Below are 15,784 nucleotides of genomic sequence, written 5' to 3'. Positions count from 1 at the left end.
GCTGAAGTAAACGCATTTCTCTCAAACCCGGATGAGTACACAAACTCAATGATTAGCGCTGGTGATGCTCAGGCCAGGGACACTCTCGAGCACATTCTCGAGTGCCTTGAGAGGGAGAAGTGCGAAACCTTCCAAGACTGCATAACCTGGGCTCGTCTGAGGTACTCACACACCTTATGAAACCATATTATATTTTCTACAATATATGCTTCTAAGTTATTTCCCCGAGTTTCAAATTTTTTTAAAACTGATTCACTATGAAAGTGTCTCGGAAATTTATCCTAGAGATAGTATAATCAGCTGGATGTGTAGCTTCATCTTTAAATGAATTGCACTATTTGCATGGTTGGTTGAGTCTGTTGTAGTCGGTGCATCCTGTAACGTGCTTTCTTTGTATAATCAACCAGGTTTGAGGATTACTTTGTGAACCGTGTCAAGCAGTTGATTTACACATTCCCTGAAGACGCTGCCACGAGTACCGGGGCTCCATTCTGGTCCGCCCCTAAAAGATTCCCACGCCCGCTTCAGTTCTCCTCGTCTGACCCGAGCCACCTTAACTTTGTTTTGGCAGCCGCTATTTTACGCTCAGAGACGTTTGGGATCCCTGTTCCGGACTGGGTCAAGAGCCCAAAAGAAGTAGCTGAAGCTGTTGACAAAGTGATAGTTCCTGACTTCCAGCCAAAGAAAGACGCAAAGATTGTGACTGATGAGAAGGCCACCACTCTGTCCACAGCTTCCGTGGATGATGCGGCTGTCATCAATGAACTCATCGCAAAACTCGAGAAGTGTAAGCGGAGCTTGCTTCCAGACTTCAGGATGAAACCAATTCAGTTCGAAAAGGTAAAAAGTTGTTAGTTTCACTTAGTCTCGAAATAGACTTCAGAATTCGGTAATCATATAACGATTTGAACCCCGATGTTTTTATTGTAGGATGACGATACGAACTACCACATGGATATGATAGCAGGGCTGGCCAACATGAGGGCGAGGAACTACAGCATTCCGGAGGTGGACAAACTGAAAGCCAAGTTTATAGCTGGGAGAATCATCCCGGCCATAGCGACCTCGACGGCCATGGCGACAGGCCTTGTCTGCCTCGAGCTTTACAAGGTATTGGACGGAGGGGAACACAAAGTAGAGGACTACAGGAACACGTTTGCCAACCTGGCGCTGCCGCTGTTCTCAATGGCGGAGCCGGTGCCGCCGAAAGTGGTGAAACACAGGGACATGGCGTGGACCGTGTGGGACAGGTGGAGGCTGGAGGGAAACCCGACACTGAGGGAGCTGCTCAAGTGGCTGGGGGGCAAAGGCCTCGATGCATACAGCATCTCGTGCGGAAGCTGCCTTCTGTTCAACAGCATGTTCCCAAGGCACAAGGAGAGGATGGACAGGAAGGTGGTGGATCTTGCCCGGGATGTTGCCAAGGTCGAGCTCCCTCCCTACCGTCGCCACCTGGACGTCGTGGTGGCATGTGAGGACGAGGACGGCAATGATGTCGATATTCCCCTCGTCTCTGTCTACTTCCGGTGAAAAATTATTTACCCCGAAAGAGGAGAGAGATGGAGAGGGGAAATTTGTCGGAATCGAGCGTTTGTGCTTTGTTTGTTGTTTCATCGGCCCGCATTGTTGTTTGGGTCTCGAGCCTCGATGCATACAGCATCTCGTGCGGAAGCTGCCTTCTGTTCAACAGCATGTTCCCAAGGCACAAGGAGAGGATGGACAGGAAGGTGGTGGATCTTGCCCGGGATGTTGCCAAGGTCGAGCTCCCTCCCTACCGTCGCCACCTGGACGTCGTGGTGGCATGTGAGGACGAGGACGGCAATGATGTCGATATTCCCCTCGTCTCTGTCTACTTCCGGTGAAAAATTATTTACCCCGAAAGAGGAGAGAGATGGAGAGGGGAAATTTGTCGGAATCGAGCGTTTGTGCTTTGTTTGTTGTTTCATCGGCCCGCATTGTTGTTTGGGTCTCGAGGAGTTCTTACTTGTCGTAGACTGATTACCGAATAACTTTGGTAGCGTTGTGTTTGATCCATTCTATGGGCGGTGGTGGTTGTCTTTGCCACCATTAGGACAAAGGTTCGCAACTGGTGTTTCTTTGTCGCTACGATGTTTTTCCACAGAGTGTCTTTCCCGATGATATTGGAGAAGGAGAGGAAATAAGAGAGCACACATACTTCGCTGTTTAATATGTTATACAGCACGTGGCAAAAAGTATGAATACATATGTTGATAGAAAATCGACTAGATAGTCCAATGACTGTAACATAATCTGCTTCCAGATCACCAGGATTTATCAGCTCCTTCGTCAAAATCACCAGAGTTGACAACCCGGAAATCGAGCTGCTTCTGATGCTTCGTACGCCTTCTCTTGTCAAACTCATCCCATCCCTCGTACTGCCCATCCCAAATGCCATCAGATTTCTTTTTCTTTTTTTACTTCATAGGATCAAGAAATTGGGAAGTTGAATGAAAGAAAAACTTGCTAACCTGCCGGAGAAACTCCACTGTGATCTCTGTGTTGTGGAGACCTAAGGTGGATAGCTGTGAGCACCCCTTGAATAACGCAGACGGTAGTGACTTTACCCCTGTGTTGCTCATCTCCAGCGTCTGCAAATATTTATGAAAAACAAAAAAGGCATAATGGATGGGCATGCTTAGATCATATGATGGTGTGTACAATGATGAGGGAACCTAAAGCTCTTACCTTTAGACTGCAGAGATTGGAGAGCGACTCTGGCAGTTCCAACAGAAGATTTGCAGAGAGATCAACCTGCATTGTCCGAACCAACCACGGTGAAGCATTCTCTGCCAAAATTCTAATCTGGGTTTTTGTATCTTGCAGCCCAACAGCAAGCAGCCCTAGACTAGAGTTTCTCCAAATGACTTATGCCTACTTGTTGACATGAGTGCTCGTCATCTGTCTCTAGAACTACGCCATGACACCATCCAATCCTAGTTCCGCAAATATTTTGTCAATAAAAGTGAACTATCAGGCAAAACAGCCCATCGGTTTTCAGTGCTATCCTAGAGGGAAACCGAATGTATGATATTCGCTTTTGTAGTAAGGTGTTCTAGGTTAGCTATTAATGTCGTGGTTGATTTCTGTGCTGATTCAAGATATTCTTCTAAAAAAGTCCTCGGGGTGTGGCACCCCGTTGATTTTCACCGTATGTTTCAAATATTCCATGGTAATAAAAAGAAAAGAAACAAGGACATAAAAGTTCTACCTCCATGAGAGAGCCACACTCTCCAATACTTGCAGGGATATTACTTATCCTGCAGTAGATAACAAACCAAGATGCATCAAATGTTTCTTGTCCTCCCTATTTTTTTTGTGGTAAAAAGTCAAAAAGATGCATCAAATGTTCCGTCAATGAAAATGTAAAGACGGTCTTATTTATCCTAAGATCAAATATAGACCGGGAAATGCTTGCCTGTTATTTTTGGCTTTTAAGATCTCAAGATGCGAAAGAAGTCCCAATTCGGTAGGAAGACTTGTGAGCTTGTTATTGGAGACATCAAGCTGTCTTAGAGATTTCAGTGAACCCACCACAGATGGCAGAGTGGTTAGACTGCAAAAAAAGAACCCATCACACCTTTATCAGCATAGCTCCAACAAAGCTCATTAAATGATGCAGTTGCTTCATGAGTGGGCCTTAAGCCATGCCAGATTGTCGGAATTAACTTAAATTTTTCCATGCTAAGTTTTAGCTAACCTTGGTATTTTTCATAGCTATTATCAAATTTGTACACCATTCATATTGGTTGGTGGTAATCTCTACAGGCAGAACAGTTTTTTTCAACACAAACCACAAACAGTACATCTAAAGAATGAGAGGAAGAACATTTTAGATCTCTGAGAACAAAAGCGATGACTCACTTGTTATGGCTGATGCACAGTAAAGTCAGACGCTTCAGAGATGCTATCCCTTCCCATTGAATGGATTCATCAGAGAGACCATTTCCTTGGAGGAACAGCTTCTATAGAAAGAAACTAGAACAATCTGTAACCATCCACGAAGTTTGAATAACGAAATTACAAATCTCAGCCTTACCTGCATAGAACTGAAACAGCTGATTTGTCCAGGCATGCTTTGAATGAAATTGTTGCTGACATCGAACACTCTGACTATAGATCCACAGTCCCACACCTCTTCAGGTATATTCTTTTCCCAAACCAAGGACATCAAGTATTAGCAATTGAGCTATCAAAATATCAGATAAACTGTTACACGATAACATGTTGATTGTCCTATACTGACACCGAGTAAATGATAAAACCAAACAATGTCACAAATCACTGGTAATGAAGAGAAGATTCTGGTGCAGATGACAAATTCGTCACACGAACAGTGGGTTAATAACGGTTACAAGATACAGACACGAGCATAAAACCTCCTGTACATACCTTCAGATTGGATTGAGCCAGAGCAATAATGCCGGTTGCCTTCCATCGTTCTGTTCTGTTCTTGTCAATGAGAACTTTCGGCTTCATTCCTTCTGCTTTGTCTGTGGCAACGGCCCTCGATATTGGTCGTGTCTCAGCATCCTTAAGCACTGGACCTTCCTGTTCAAGTGAATCCCACTTCATTATCCCCAAGTCTTTTCCCCCAATCACATTGATCGTAAAAAAACGAGTACATATCTAGCTCTAGAACGAAAAAAAGATAAACTTTCTCTTGCTTGGCAATAAAGGTGGATTCTTTATTTTCAATCATCTAAACTTTGATCCTCCTGAGCAAACATCTAGTGTTTCATCCATCTCTATCCTGTTCAGCTACAGATGAACTGGGAATCTTCATTGTTGAATACTTAGCGCCATATTTTAGCGAGAAAATATAAAATTACCCCTTGGTGCAAACCTTGAGACGCCATCAACATGATCTTCGCTCCATTTCCCACCTCGGATTGCCTTAACGTCGACGAGTCAACCAAAACCTTCCCTTTTCCATGTAACAAAATCGAAATTTGACAAAAAACCAAAACAAATTTCGGGAAAAAAATCACAGAAAAAAAATAAACGGAAAGGCGTCCACTAAAATTTCAGCAAACAGGCAGAGAAATTGGATTGGAACCTTTAAAGATGAGCTTCTGGCCTCGGGGAAGAACGTTGGTGATGGATTGGAGATGCGATTTAAGGTCGTTGACTGTAGAATCTGGTGACAGAGACATGGGTATGGGTTTCCCTCCGAACTTGACGACCACGTTAATGGCTGACGGTGCCGTTGTCGGAATTTCGACCTCCATGATCTCCGTAACTCGCAACTCTGCTTCGCCCTGTGTGATCTATACTTCGTCTGAGAAACAAATACTCATAGAAGCTTTTGGGCCGTTTTAGGCCTAAATCAAAACCAATAAAAGCCCATATAAAGAAATGGGCCTTCCAAGTTTTATTATGCAGTTCATAGACAGAGGGAACTTTCATTACATAAATATACCACTGTGTATAGATATATATACCAACCTTTTCCTACACAATATATATTCGGTATTACATACACATTTACATACAAAAAAAAAGGTAAAAACCTCCGGACAAGGTTTAGCCCTCCGACCAAACACGAGTATCTTGATTGTATGTCTCAGGCCAATGCAGAGGTTCCGCTTCCTTTCACAGCATATTCACAATCCAGAGCTTATACTTTTCCATGAACAGATACACGAGACATGGTCCGACCAGACCAGCATCGTATAGCCTCTTGCAGAGACTCATATACGCTTCCACGTCACTTCTCCGTTGGATCTTCCTCGTTATCCCCTGCATCACGGCCGCTCGATCCATATACTCAGGGCACAAACCCGAGTCGATCATCCGTACCAACGTCTCAGCAGCTTCTTCAAAGTGCCCTCCTTTCACGTACCCTCTGAGCAACCAAGACAAAGTTTTCTTCTTTCTTGTCGATGCCATGAACTCAACCCGTGCCAGTAGCCGTGAAACTGCGTTGACCTCTTTCTGTGAAGCGCAGATCGCCAGAACAATGTCGTGGAGATCTGGCTCGGGTTCTCTTCCCGTGAGCTTCATCTCCCATAGCTGACGTTCTGCCTCAGGCCCACGGCCCGCGCATATGTACATGGCAAGGAGCCTCTCATGGACTGCACCCAGAAAGGAAGAGTCTTGGCCTTCCTGAATTGCCCAGCTGGCCAGTTTTAGGCCGTTGGATATGAGATCGGACTGATACTTCTCGATGAGTTCTGCCCCGTGTTCATCAGGTTCTGCTACTAAACCGGCCTTGGTGAAGCGTTTCAAGTGGCGTAGAGCTTTGGCAAGGCTGTTTAGCTCTTTCACAACGGCTGTCATTGCAATGAGGTGGCTGTAAGCTTCTGGCTTTAGACCCGAGAGTCTTAGTTCCATAACCAAATCAATGGCTTTCTTGTAGTCGCCATCGACCTGATAGAAGAAAGACACTGCCAAATTTATCTCACAAGAACAAAAGAAATTTCTAATGCTTGAATATGTACTAAATGAGACGGGACGCTAACAGTTAAGAATGCATGTTAGAGAGAACGTAGACAATACACGAGAAGGAAAAACTAAGGCAGATTGGTAAAAAAAAAATAGAAGATTGGTTCTGTTAACAGGAGTTAAATGAAGGCAAGACCGTTGGATTGCTGGCTGCAGCAAAAATATTTTTTACCGTCCAGGAACTTATCTCTGAGAACACAAGAGAATACATTCCGAGATGTTAATTCTCAAGAAGATAAAACAAATGCCAGTCAAAAGCAAAGCATATCCATGAAACCTTTCAAAGAACTGCCCTAACAGACAGAACATCCACCGTTACTGTTTTGATTCGCTCGAGCTACTGTTTTATGTGAGATGATTACTTATAAATTATAGTATATCACAGGCTTTGATCATATACCACGAAAATGCAAGAAATGCATATCATGCTCATAATCCTGTCTCATTAAAACGCAGTCAAAATCTGAACTCCAAGCAGCAACTTTAGAAGCAGAATATAACCCAAAGCGACCAACTTTGATACTGAGACGCTAGAAATTCAACAAAATGCGCCTCATGGTAGGCTAAACATAACCAGACAGGCATCAGTTCTCAATACACAACATGCCCAAATCCTGAAAATTGTGATAATCATAACTTTCGGGGTGCCAGAAATGCAAGTGCTAGCCGTAAACCTGTCCGAAAATCAGTTCATCAGAGATAATTTCAATAACCGATATCAAGAGTGCGATAATTACCATCATCTTCCAAGCAAGATATCCAGTCGGCCCTCCTTTTCTTCCTTCTGCGCCATCAGCTCCACGAACAGAGTCAGCGGAATTGTCTCTCCTACTCAAAACCTCCTTCACAAACAAAACCGCCTCTTCCTTCTTCCCCGTCTCCCAATACAAAGCAATCGCCTTTTCGATCATACTGAATCCGGGTTTCAAGCCAACGCACTCCATGTCGATCAATAGGTCGAACACTTGGGCTGCATCACAATCTTCTCGAATCAGCTTCTTCACCCAGCCACACATTATCGAAACCATGAGCTCCATCGTCTCTTCATCAACCCTATTTTCTTTATTCAGCCACTCGAAAACCTCGAGTGCGCACCACGAATCTCGACCGTCTTGCGCGAAGTAGACCAGAACAAGTTGGAGCTCCCTCGAAGACAACCGGTGGTTCATCTCTTCAAGAATGTCCGACGGTTCTCTTGCCATCCTCTCTAGTTCCTCTATCGCCTCGAGAAACCCTTCGCTGATTTCTTCGTCTTCTTCGCTTGTGATGAACTGGTCGAGTTCGACAGAGCGGGATAATCTGAGTTCGCGGAATTTCCGGGCCGGCGAGCTAGAAGTCCGGTGGCAGCGAATTCTCAAACTGGGTTTCGCAGAGAATCTCAGATGAATTCGGGGATGAAAACGGCTTCGCCGAAGGGAAATCGGCGGCAGATAGGTTAAGTTCAGTTCGGTCAACGAAGCAAATCCACGAACAGACGCCATTATAAAGAAAAAAAAACAAAAAAAAGATGGAACGAAATTCTCCCCAGAAAGCTAAGCGTCAATCCCTTCGAAATTCAAAGCTCGTGGATTTCCTCCTGAACGATTTCTCGGAAAACAGACGGAAAATAACGGAGAAGGAGATAATCGGAGAATCAGAAGTAGAAATCAAGGAAGCCATCAACGAAATCCGGATTCGTTTCTTCAAGTCAAATAGAATCTCAAACCCGAAAAGAGGATAACAAGAATCGAGCGTTTCATATTTTCTAATTATTCGAGGGGTCGAAATTTGGGTGGCTATTAAACGAGTCACAAGGACAAAGATGTGCGTGCGTGGCTTCGGCAACTGTACAGTTCAGTGACGCTCGTACGTGTCCAAGCCCCTCAGCAAGTTGTGCCGCTCGCTCTCGCAAGTGACGACTGTCCTCTTGCCACTGAATTTACGTATTTGTCCTCCCCTGCAAATTACTCAAATTCTCATATAATATACAGTAAGTTAGTAACCAATTCGGTTCGGAAATTTAGTCCCGAACCGTATCGAACCGATTAATTCGGGAACGGTTCGGTTCGGTATTATATAAAAATATCGAACGGTACAAGATTTAAGATACCGAACGGTTCGGGAACGGTTCGATTCGGTTCGGGAAATACCGAACGATATTTCGGTATTTTTATTTTTTAATTAAAAAATATTTAATATTAATAATTAATTATGATAATTACTAAATATTAATAAATTGTTTAAGTCATGTATTTAGATTTATGTTTATTTTGTTTAGCATTATCAAAGTTCAATAAATTATTTATTTTTATTAATTTTGAATATATTTAATAGTAAGTTCAAATAAATATTTTATTTTTATCTCTTTTTATTTATTTTTTTATATTACAGATACTTTATTGATAAAAAAAGATTGATTTCTACATATATATATAATATGATTTTTAAAACGTAATTTAAAATTTTGATCATATTTATAGAAAATTTCAAAATTATTATGTTAAATTTCTTTACGGTTACATCAAATTCAAAACTTTTATTTTGTTGTCTAAATTATTATGTTGGATTTTTTTTATTTTTATACTATATGAATTATATGAACCGTCCCGAACCGTTCCGAACCGTCTTTATTTCGGTTCTTATTGGGTACTTATTTATTAGCATCATTCCGTTCCGGACCGTCATAATACCGAACCGAACCGAATAATATACGGTACTAATTTGGTACAAATTTTATAATTCCGAACAAACCGTTCCCGAATCGAACCGTTAAAATTCCGAACCGAATCTCGAAACGCCGACCCTAGTAACCACGCACCAATATCATAAATTGAATTGTTATTCCAATCGTGGATATATAATATATATATATATATTCAAATCGAAATTCAGAATTTGTGTTTTCTTTCATGGCTTAGGTCACAGATTGAATTTCTAAAATTTTATGTCGGTAGATTTTCCAAAGTTGTAATGATATGCAATATATATTGCTTAACTACAACTTCCCAATATTATCATTATTAGTAATGACAATAATTGTGAATTATTTTGTTCCATTTTGCATTTGTACACGTGGAAGCTCTCCATAGGTTCGAATCCTAAGAGTGGAAAAAGAAAATGGGACTTAAAGATGGCATGTTTGGTGATGATTAACTCAAGTGAAACGCTCTAATGATTATAATAGCTATGATTAATAAAGCAATAAGTGAGATTTGTTGGAAGCATCCATCAACCGAGCTCATTTTTTTCTCCAAAAAAAAAATTAGAAGATAGAATTGTAAAAGACAGCAACAGCGAATTAACATATAATCAACGTCCGATATTTAATTTGTGTTATTTAACATTATATTTTTGGACCATAATAATTAAATTATTTAGTGAAAAGTTCAAGAATGTGCTTACTTAGCGGGATCTTCTTTCAGTTTCCAATGAAAGTAAAGAGGCCGATGGGCCGCAGGCCCAAATACCCACCCATGAAGTTATATCCATTTAAATGTACAAAACTTGTACTGTACATAAATACACATATATATATATATATATATATATATATATTGTACTCTGATATGATTAAATAGGGGATTAATTATAACTAAATTGACATATGCAAGATCACGTTAGGATAACCTCAGCCTCACGCCACATGTCACCGTTTGTGATTAAAGTCATCACCTTTGGGTCATTGGTTTGGTTAATTATGATTAGTGAACATCTCGCAATCAACTTAATAAAAACATAATGACTGTGATAATGGGGTTAACTGTTAACCCATCACAACAAATGAACCATTAGATGTAAAAAAAGAAAGAGAAAATATAAAATTTCACGAGGAATATTATAATAAAACTTGACATAAGAATCTAATCGTGCATTAATTAATGAGGTCGAGACATTTATTTATTTATTTATTTTTCATTTTTAGTGGAAGATGCTCCTCACCTAACTAAACAAGAAGCCAAAGAGGTCATGCGAGACAGCTGTACGTAATTCGCACGTTATATGATTATTACACAACCTTAAATTCTAATATTTAATTTTGATATGAAATTGGATGTCTTTTATTCTGTTTATTGTTATATAATATATGTGTTTGTAAACATTTTTTTTTAAAATAAATTATCGTATAGTGAACTGCAGAGCACAAATCGCAGGGACAGACAATTATACGGTGATAGTGTATAGTATATGATTTTTTTATTATTTATAAAACGAAAGTAAAAAAGGATAGGGACAAAGAAAATGCAAAGCCAAATACACTAACTACCTTTTGTCTTCGCATTTAATACCATCGATGTTGATCACACCCAACATTCCACACTTCATTTTCACACAGCCATTGTTATACTTAGCCATTTTTAATATAATAAAAATAAAATAAAATAAAAACCACCCACGAAAATTAATTTATTTATTTATTATTTCTTAATTTATCAACAAAAAAATAATTTATGTAAGTTTATAAAATCTTGTATATCCGTTAAGATAAAAGTACCTTGCTAATTTGACACACCATGAAGTATGAACCATCCTCCGCATTATGACCGACATATACACACATACACACACACACACATACATACATACATACATACATACATACATACATACATACATACATACATACATACATACATACATACATACATACATACATACATGCATACGTACATATATGCATATGTTACATATCTCTAGTGTCAAGTAGTTCCGATTTTCGGCTATATATATCGCCATGAGCAGAGTAAGGCTAAACCCTTACATATAACTGTTCTAATTAATCGCCTCGTTCTCTTCCTTGTATGAGCTTATATATATATATACACACACACACACATAACCACACTTTTCTTTTTTTCTTTCTTTCTGTTTCCATATATCTTCATTTATTTTTATATATAATTCAAAATCATTTTACGTACGTACGTACGGAACATATGGTACACTCCGAGGAAGATGGAGAAGAGGTTGTAGTGATTCGGAGCTACGACCATTGTACGGACCGAGCTCGAGTTGAACGTCTTGAGAGAAGCTGTGAGATCGGACACAACGACAGGATCTTTCTCTTCACCGATACCTTGGGCGATCCCATCTGCAGAATCCGAAACAGTCTCCTCCACAATATGTTGGTTTGTGTTTTCTTCTTTTCATTTTACACATTTTTTTTTGTTAGAGAAAAAGATGATTAAATATGAAATAAAAAATGTTCTCAAACTTATATGGTGCAAATGATACATTAATGAACCGCAACTTTATTTTATTGGCTTACTTTAATCTTTGTTCCTTTGGATGCGTGTGTATGTGCTGGCTTTATTTCACTTAAAGGTTATATGTATTCATCCACCTAATTAATTATTACATTTGAAGTGTAGCCTATTCTAGACTTGGCAAATTTATATTGGATTCCGTGTCACCATAAATGTTTCTCAATCATTTCACACAATATACAAATCCAATGATTTACTTATAGTTTCCGAAATGGTCAGTTCGTTTGTCCGCCCATATATATATATATATATTTGGGTAATTGGGTATCGTGGACCAAAGTCCAGACTAATCCCAGGGTCGGAGAGAAGCCATGTGAATACCTCTTTCTCAGTCTGAAGTGCGAATTCGGGACGAGACAGACGCTTTACGTCACCGTTTCACCGATTGAACTATCAAGAATGGGTGCATATATATATATATATATATATATATGTAATTGTTATATTAACTGTTATATATATATATATATACACGCACACTAACCTTTATCATGTTAAGGGTTCGAACCCTATTCTAAGAACATTAGAAGTTAAATGAAAAAAAAAACATACGTTGGATCGATAAAATTAACAAATACAGCATATATTAATTGACGGTGCAGGTGGCAGAGGTCGGGAACGAGCTAGTGGGTTCCGTACAAGGCACGATAAAGCTAGTGACGGTCCACGACAACTTGGTCAAGGCAGGTTACGTGCTCGGTCTGAGGGTTGCGCCGCCGCACCGCCGCCGTGGCATAGGGTTAGTCCTGGTCAGGAAGCTGGAGGAGTGGTTCGCCGCACATGGCGTGGACTACGCCTACATGGCCACTCAGAAAGACAACGATGCTTCCCTCCGCCTCTTCGTCGGAAAACTCGGCTACGACTCGTTCTTATCGCCCGCGATCTTGGTCAACCCGGTCAACCGCCGTCTCAGATTGCCTTCCGGCATCGCCATTCGCAAACTAAAGGTGTGTGTGTATATATATATATTTGTATTATATGGTTGTGTATATCGCCAATTCGATGGTAGAAATGTATTTGTCTACATAACCTGCGCATAGAGACCGTAGAAAATATCAAATGACGGTAGAGAATATGAGATGAAATTTAAGAAATTTAATGCGCTGATGTGTTCAAGGAATTAAGCCAGATTATAATAAAATTCTATATTATAATGATTTCATGGGAAATCGAAACTACAAACTAGCTCATGATCTAAAATGGCGTCGTTTCTTTTACGTGTCTTTACTACTAGTTTCGTTACGTACGTACCCAAAAGGCATGTACCACACGCTAAGTATGGTAATTCCCTAGACTATAGTCGATTTAAATAATTTCCGAATGTCTAATTCCCTGTAAATCGAATATACTTATCGAACAATTATACCATTTAATTACAATATACGTAATGATTCCACATTCAACATTATACATAATTCTAACAGGTGGAAGAGGCCGAGTTGCGGTACAGAAGACACGTGGCGGAGACGGCGGAATTTTTCCCCGACGACATAGACAGAATCCTGAGGAACAAGTTAAGTCTCGGGACATGGGTTGCTTATTACAACAAAAGAGATGATTACAATGTCGGAAACTGGGCAATGCTCAGTGTTTGGAACAGCGGAGAGGTGTTTAAGCTGAGGATCGGCAAAGCTCCTCTGGGTTGTTTGGTTCTCACGAAAGGCTCCAACCTCATCGGAAAATATCTTTCGTGCGTGGGTTTAACGGCGTTACCCGATCTGTTCACTCCGTTCGGGTTCTATTTCGTGTACGGAGTTCATACGGAGGGTCAGTTCCCGATGTGTGGGAGATTAGTTAGGGCTTTGAGTGAGCACGTTAATAATATGGCGGCGCGTGACAGCGAGTGTAAGGTTATCGTGACGGAGATCGGAGGAAAGGGAGGAGATGATTTGAGAAGATACATCCCACATTGGAAATTGTTGTCTTGTGATGATGATTTATGGTGCATAAAACCTATGAAACTCGATGTCGAGTTGGCGAGTTCGACTCGGTCACGGTCTCTGTTCGTCGATCCACGTGAAGTGTAGTAAGATCGTTACGGCTAGCACCATATTGTGGTACTTTATTATATGTAAATTTGAGAATTATTTAAACTTTCCATAACCAAAAACAACATGGTGAATCATACACTCTCATCAATCCAACCCTTTATAATTGAAGACAAACACATAGAATATATATTGGTTTGATCCATATTGTAATTAATCTCATGACTCATATGTATTGTTTGGCTATGATTTTCGAATTTCAATATTGTGGGATCTATACATTATGGCCAATTTTTAAAAAATATTTCCCGAAGTAGGTGCCACCATTTGTTGTCCTTTTCTCTTTCTAATAACTATTTATAGTTATAAAGCAAATCCAATAGTTATCTTCCTCTCTTTTTTTTAAAAAAATTATTATTAATAGAAAAGGGGGTTTGGGATTGAAAATAATGCAATTGATCTTTCATGAAACTAAATTGAAGGAGATTGGTCGTGTGAGTCATGTGGTCCTTTTTGTCCCTTTCCTCTTTGGTGTAAAACCAAAGAAAAAAAACATTTCAATTTTTATTTTATAAATATGGCCCCTCTCAACCGCCCTCAAATTTAAAGACTTGACATAACCCTTTACCCGATCAGTGTACTTATTCCGTGTGGAATTCATATGGTTCACATAACATGTACATATTATATATATATATATATATATATATATATATTGAAGTTTACGTGTGTGCATACACATGCATATATACTTTATAATTGAACAGATTAAATCACGGGGCAACAATATATCTTTGTGCATGGTGGACTAAAATAATCGAAATATTATGATTTGATATATATATATATATATATATACGTGTGTGTGTGTGTGTTTTCCTATATTTTAAATTTGATCGCACGGGCACATGTGTTTGTTATAGAAACATTTCATTATATAAAATAATGCCAAGAACCTCTTTCAATCAATCACGTGTATGGTATGTCATAACATAACGAGTAATTGGTACATCAAATTTAATATACATATATATATATATATATATATGTGACGGTCCATATTGGGAGGGGGTGAAGAATTAAGTATTGATGAACATACAGTTTTGTCAAGGTTTTGATGATTTAAGCATTCGTTTTTAGTAAAAAAATACATTATTCATTCATATTGTAAGAAATTTCCACGCAAGGATCCAAAACTGTTACATTTCTTTTATGTATTTAGCATTTTTTGTTCATTATAGCTTTCGCTTAACAGTTAGCACATCTTGAATATGTATTCCTAGCTATTAGATAGGCTCACATGCCAAATAATTGTTCAAAAGATTATAAGGATTAAAACGAATTAAATATCTATGGTATGATCTATAAGTAACGGATCTTATTTTGGAAAGTTTGATACATTCGCTAAAATACTGTATATTTATGGGTATATTAATATGTTTAAAAAATAGAACGAGTAGTGAAAAGTAAAAAAATGGGAAAGACATAAATATTTTTAAAAAAATGTTAGATATAAAAATGTTTTAGAAAATAGAGAAATGAAACAAAAATGTAACTACAAAAAAATAGAGGCTGCAGGACACTGTGGTCCACATCGGTTCGAACCAGCCCATTTTGGCTTCTGCTCGGTTGCCACCCTTTTTTATGAATTAGAAAAATCATGATTCGGTCCAAATCGTCTTAACCCACGAAATAAATAAAAAATAAAAAAATAAAAATTTAAAACTAGTTTGGTTTGCGGGTATGACTCGGTTTTACACCCTAACAAAAATGAAAATATCAATAAATAAGAGGTGTCGAAAGGATACAATATATATATATATATATATATTATAAGAGACATTTAGATATTGTTATTTGGTTTCAACTCAAATCTCTTATAGATAAGATATTTATGGTGTTGATGAGAATTATTTACTTTACGTGTTAGGAACATGTCACGTTCATTAGCTAGCTATCAAGGACCGTGTTTATCAATTAATTAATGGCTATTAGAATTAGTTATAGGTTTAATACATACTCCAATCATTCACTATACATATATACATATTATATATATATATATATATATATATATATATATATATA

The 15,784-nt window shown here is 38.9% G+C and overlaps 4 protein-coding genes across 6 annotated transcripts in view; 2 read left to right on the top strand and 2 right to left on the bottom strand.

Annotated features, from left to right (window-relative positions):
* Positions 1-1,636, top strand: part of LOC104800756 (ubiquitin-activating enzyme E1 1) — a 5,132-nt gene extending 3,496 nt beyond the window's left edge. For 2 of the 3 annotated variants that reach the window (XM_019200979.1, XM_019200977.1), the window contains exons 6-8: positions 1-161; positions 408-840; positions 931-1,636. In XM_019200979.1, coding sequence (XP_019056524.1) covers positions 1-161; positions 408-840; positions 931-1,530 — 1,194 coding nt within the window. In that variant the 3' untranslated portion in view covers positions 1,531-1,636. The remainder of the gene's footprint in view (positions 162-407; positions 841-930) is intronic. The other variant, XM_019200978.1, reaches the window with a different exon arrangement.
* A 518-nt stretch (positions 1,637-2,154) lies between these two features.
* LOC104800755 (LRR repeats and ubiquitin-like domain-containing protein At2g30105) lies at positions 2,155-5,291 on the bottom strand. The gene is made up of 10 exons (XM_010523665.2): positions 5,078-5,291; positions 4,851-4,945; positions 4,411-4,569; positions 4,058-4,168; positions 3,883-3,983; positions 3,437-3,574; positions 3,230-3,278; positions 2,707-2,772; positions 2,490-2,609; positions 2,155-2,396 (listed from the first exon to the last, which is right to left on the bottom strand). Exons 1-10 carry the CDS (start codon positions 5,247-5,249, stop codon positions 2,283-2,285), a joined length of 1,125 nt encoding a protein of 374 aa, XP_010521967.1. The 5' UTR covers positions 5,250-5,291; the 3' UTR covers positions 2,155-2,282.
* Positions 5,292-5,407: 116 nt separating this feature from the next.
* On the bottom strand, positions 5,408-8,255 carry LOC104800754 (pentatricopeptide repeat-containing protein At2g30100, chloroplastic). The gene is made up of 2 exons (XM_010523664.2): positions 7,203-8,255; positions 5,408-6,390 (listed from the first exon to the last, which is right to left on the bottom strand). Exons 1-2 carry the CDS (start codon positions 7,944-7,946, stop codon positions 5,614-5,616), a joined length of 1,521 nt encoding a protein of 506 aa, XP_010521966.1. The 5' UTR covers positions 7,947-8,255; the 3' UTR covers positions 5,408-5,613.
* Positions 8,256-11,125: 2,870 nt separating this feature from the next.
* Positions 11,126-13,986, top strand: LOC104800753 (probable N-acetyltransferase HLS1). The gene is made up of 3 exons (XM_010523663.2): positions 11,126-11,570; positions 12,311-12,655; positions 13,133-13,986. Exons 1-3 carry the CDS (start codon positions 11,244-11,246, stop codon positions 13,733-13,735), a joined length of 1,275 nt encoding a protein of 424 aa, XP_010521965.1. The 5' UTR covers positions 11,126-11,243; the 3' UTR covers positions 13,736-13,986.
* Positions 13,987-15,784: the final 1,798 nt, after the last annotated feature.

This window comes from Tarenaya hassleriana, unplaced genomic scaffold (genome assembly GCF_000463585.1).
Source record: "Tarenaya hassleriana unplaced genomic scaffold, ASM46358v1 Cleome7, whole genome shotgun sequence".
NCBI classification, from domain to species: Eukaryota; Viridiplantae; Streptophyta; class Magnoliopsida; order Brassicales; family Cleomaceae; genus Tarenaya; species Tarenaya hassleriana.
This window is presented reverse-complemented; position numbering and strand designations above follow the sequence as displayed.

Excerpts from the sequence above, each read along its gene's own strand:
- LOC104800755 (XM_010523665.2), bottom strand. The coding sequence starts at position 5,249 with ATGGAGGTCGAAATTCCGACAACGGCACCGTCAGCCATTAACGTGGTC. Across the intron at positions 4,169-4,410 it reads TGGCTCAATCCAATCTGAAG|AATATACCTGAAGAGGTGTG; the intron begins GTATGTACAGGA and ends GTTTGGGAAAAG. Across the intron at positions 2,773-3,229 it reads AGTGTGGCTCTCTCATGGAG|GTTGATCTCTCTGCAAATCT; the intron begins GTAGAACTTTTA and ends CGGACAATGCAG.
- LOC104800754 (XM_010523664.2), bottom strand. The coding sequence starts at position 7,946 with ATGGCGTCTGTTCGTGGATTTGCTTCGTTGACCGAACTGAACTTAACC. Across the intron at positions 6,391-7,202 it reads ATCTTGCTTGGAAGATGATG|GTCGATGGCGACTACAAGAA; the intron begins GTAATTATCGCA and ends TTCTTCTATCAG.
- LOC104800753 (XM_010523663.2), top strand. The coding sequence starts at position 11,244 with ATGAGCTTATATATATATATACACACACACACACATAACCACACTTTT. Across the intron at positions 11,571-12,310 it reads GTCTCCTCCACAATATGTTG|GTGGCAGAGGTCGGGAACGA; the intron begins GTTTGTGTTTTC and ends TTGACGGTGCAG. Across the intron at positions 12,656-13,132 it reads TCGCCATTCGCAAACTAAAG|GTGGAAGAGGCCGAGTTGCG; the intron begins GTGTGTGTGTAT and ends TAATTCTAACAG.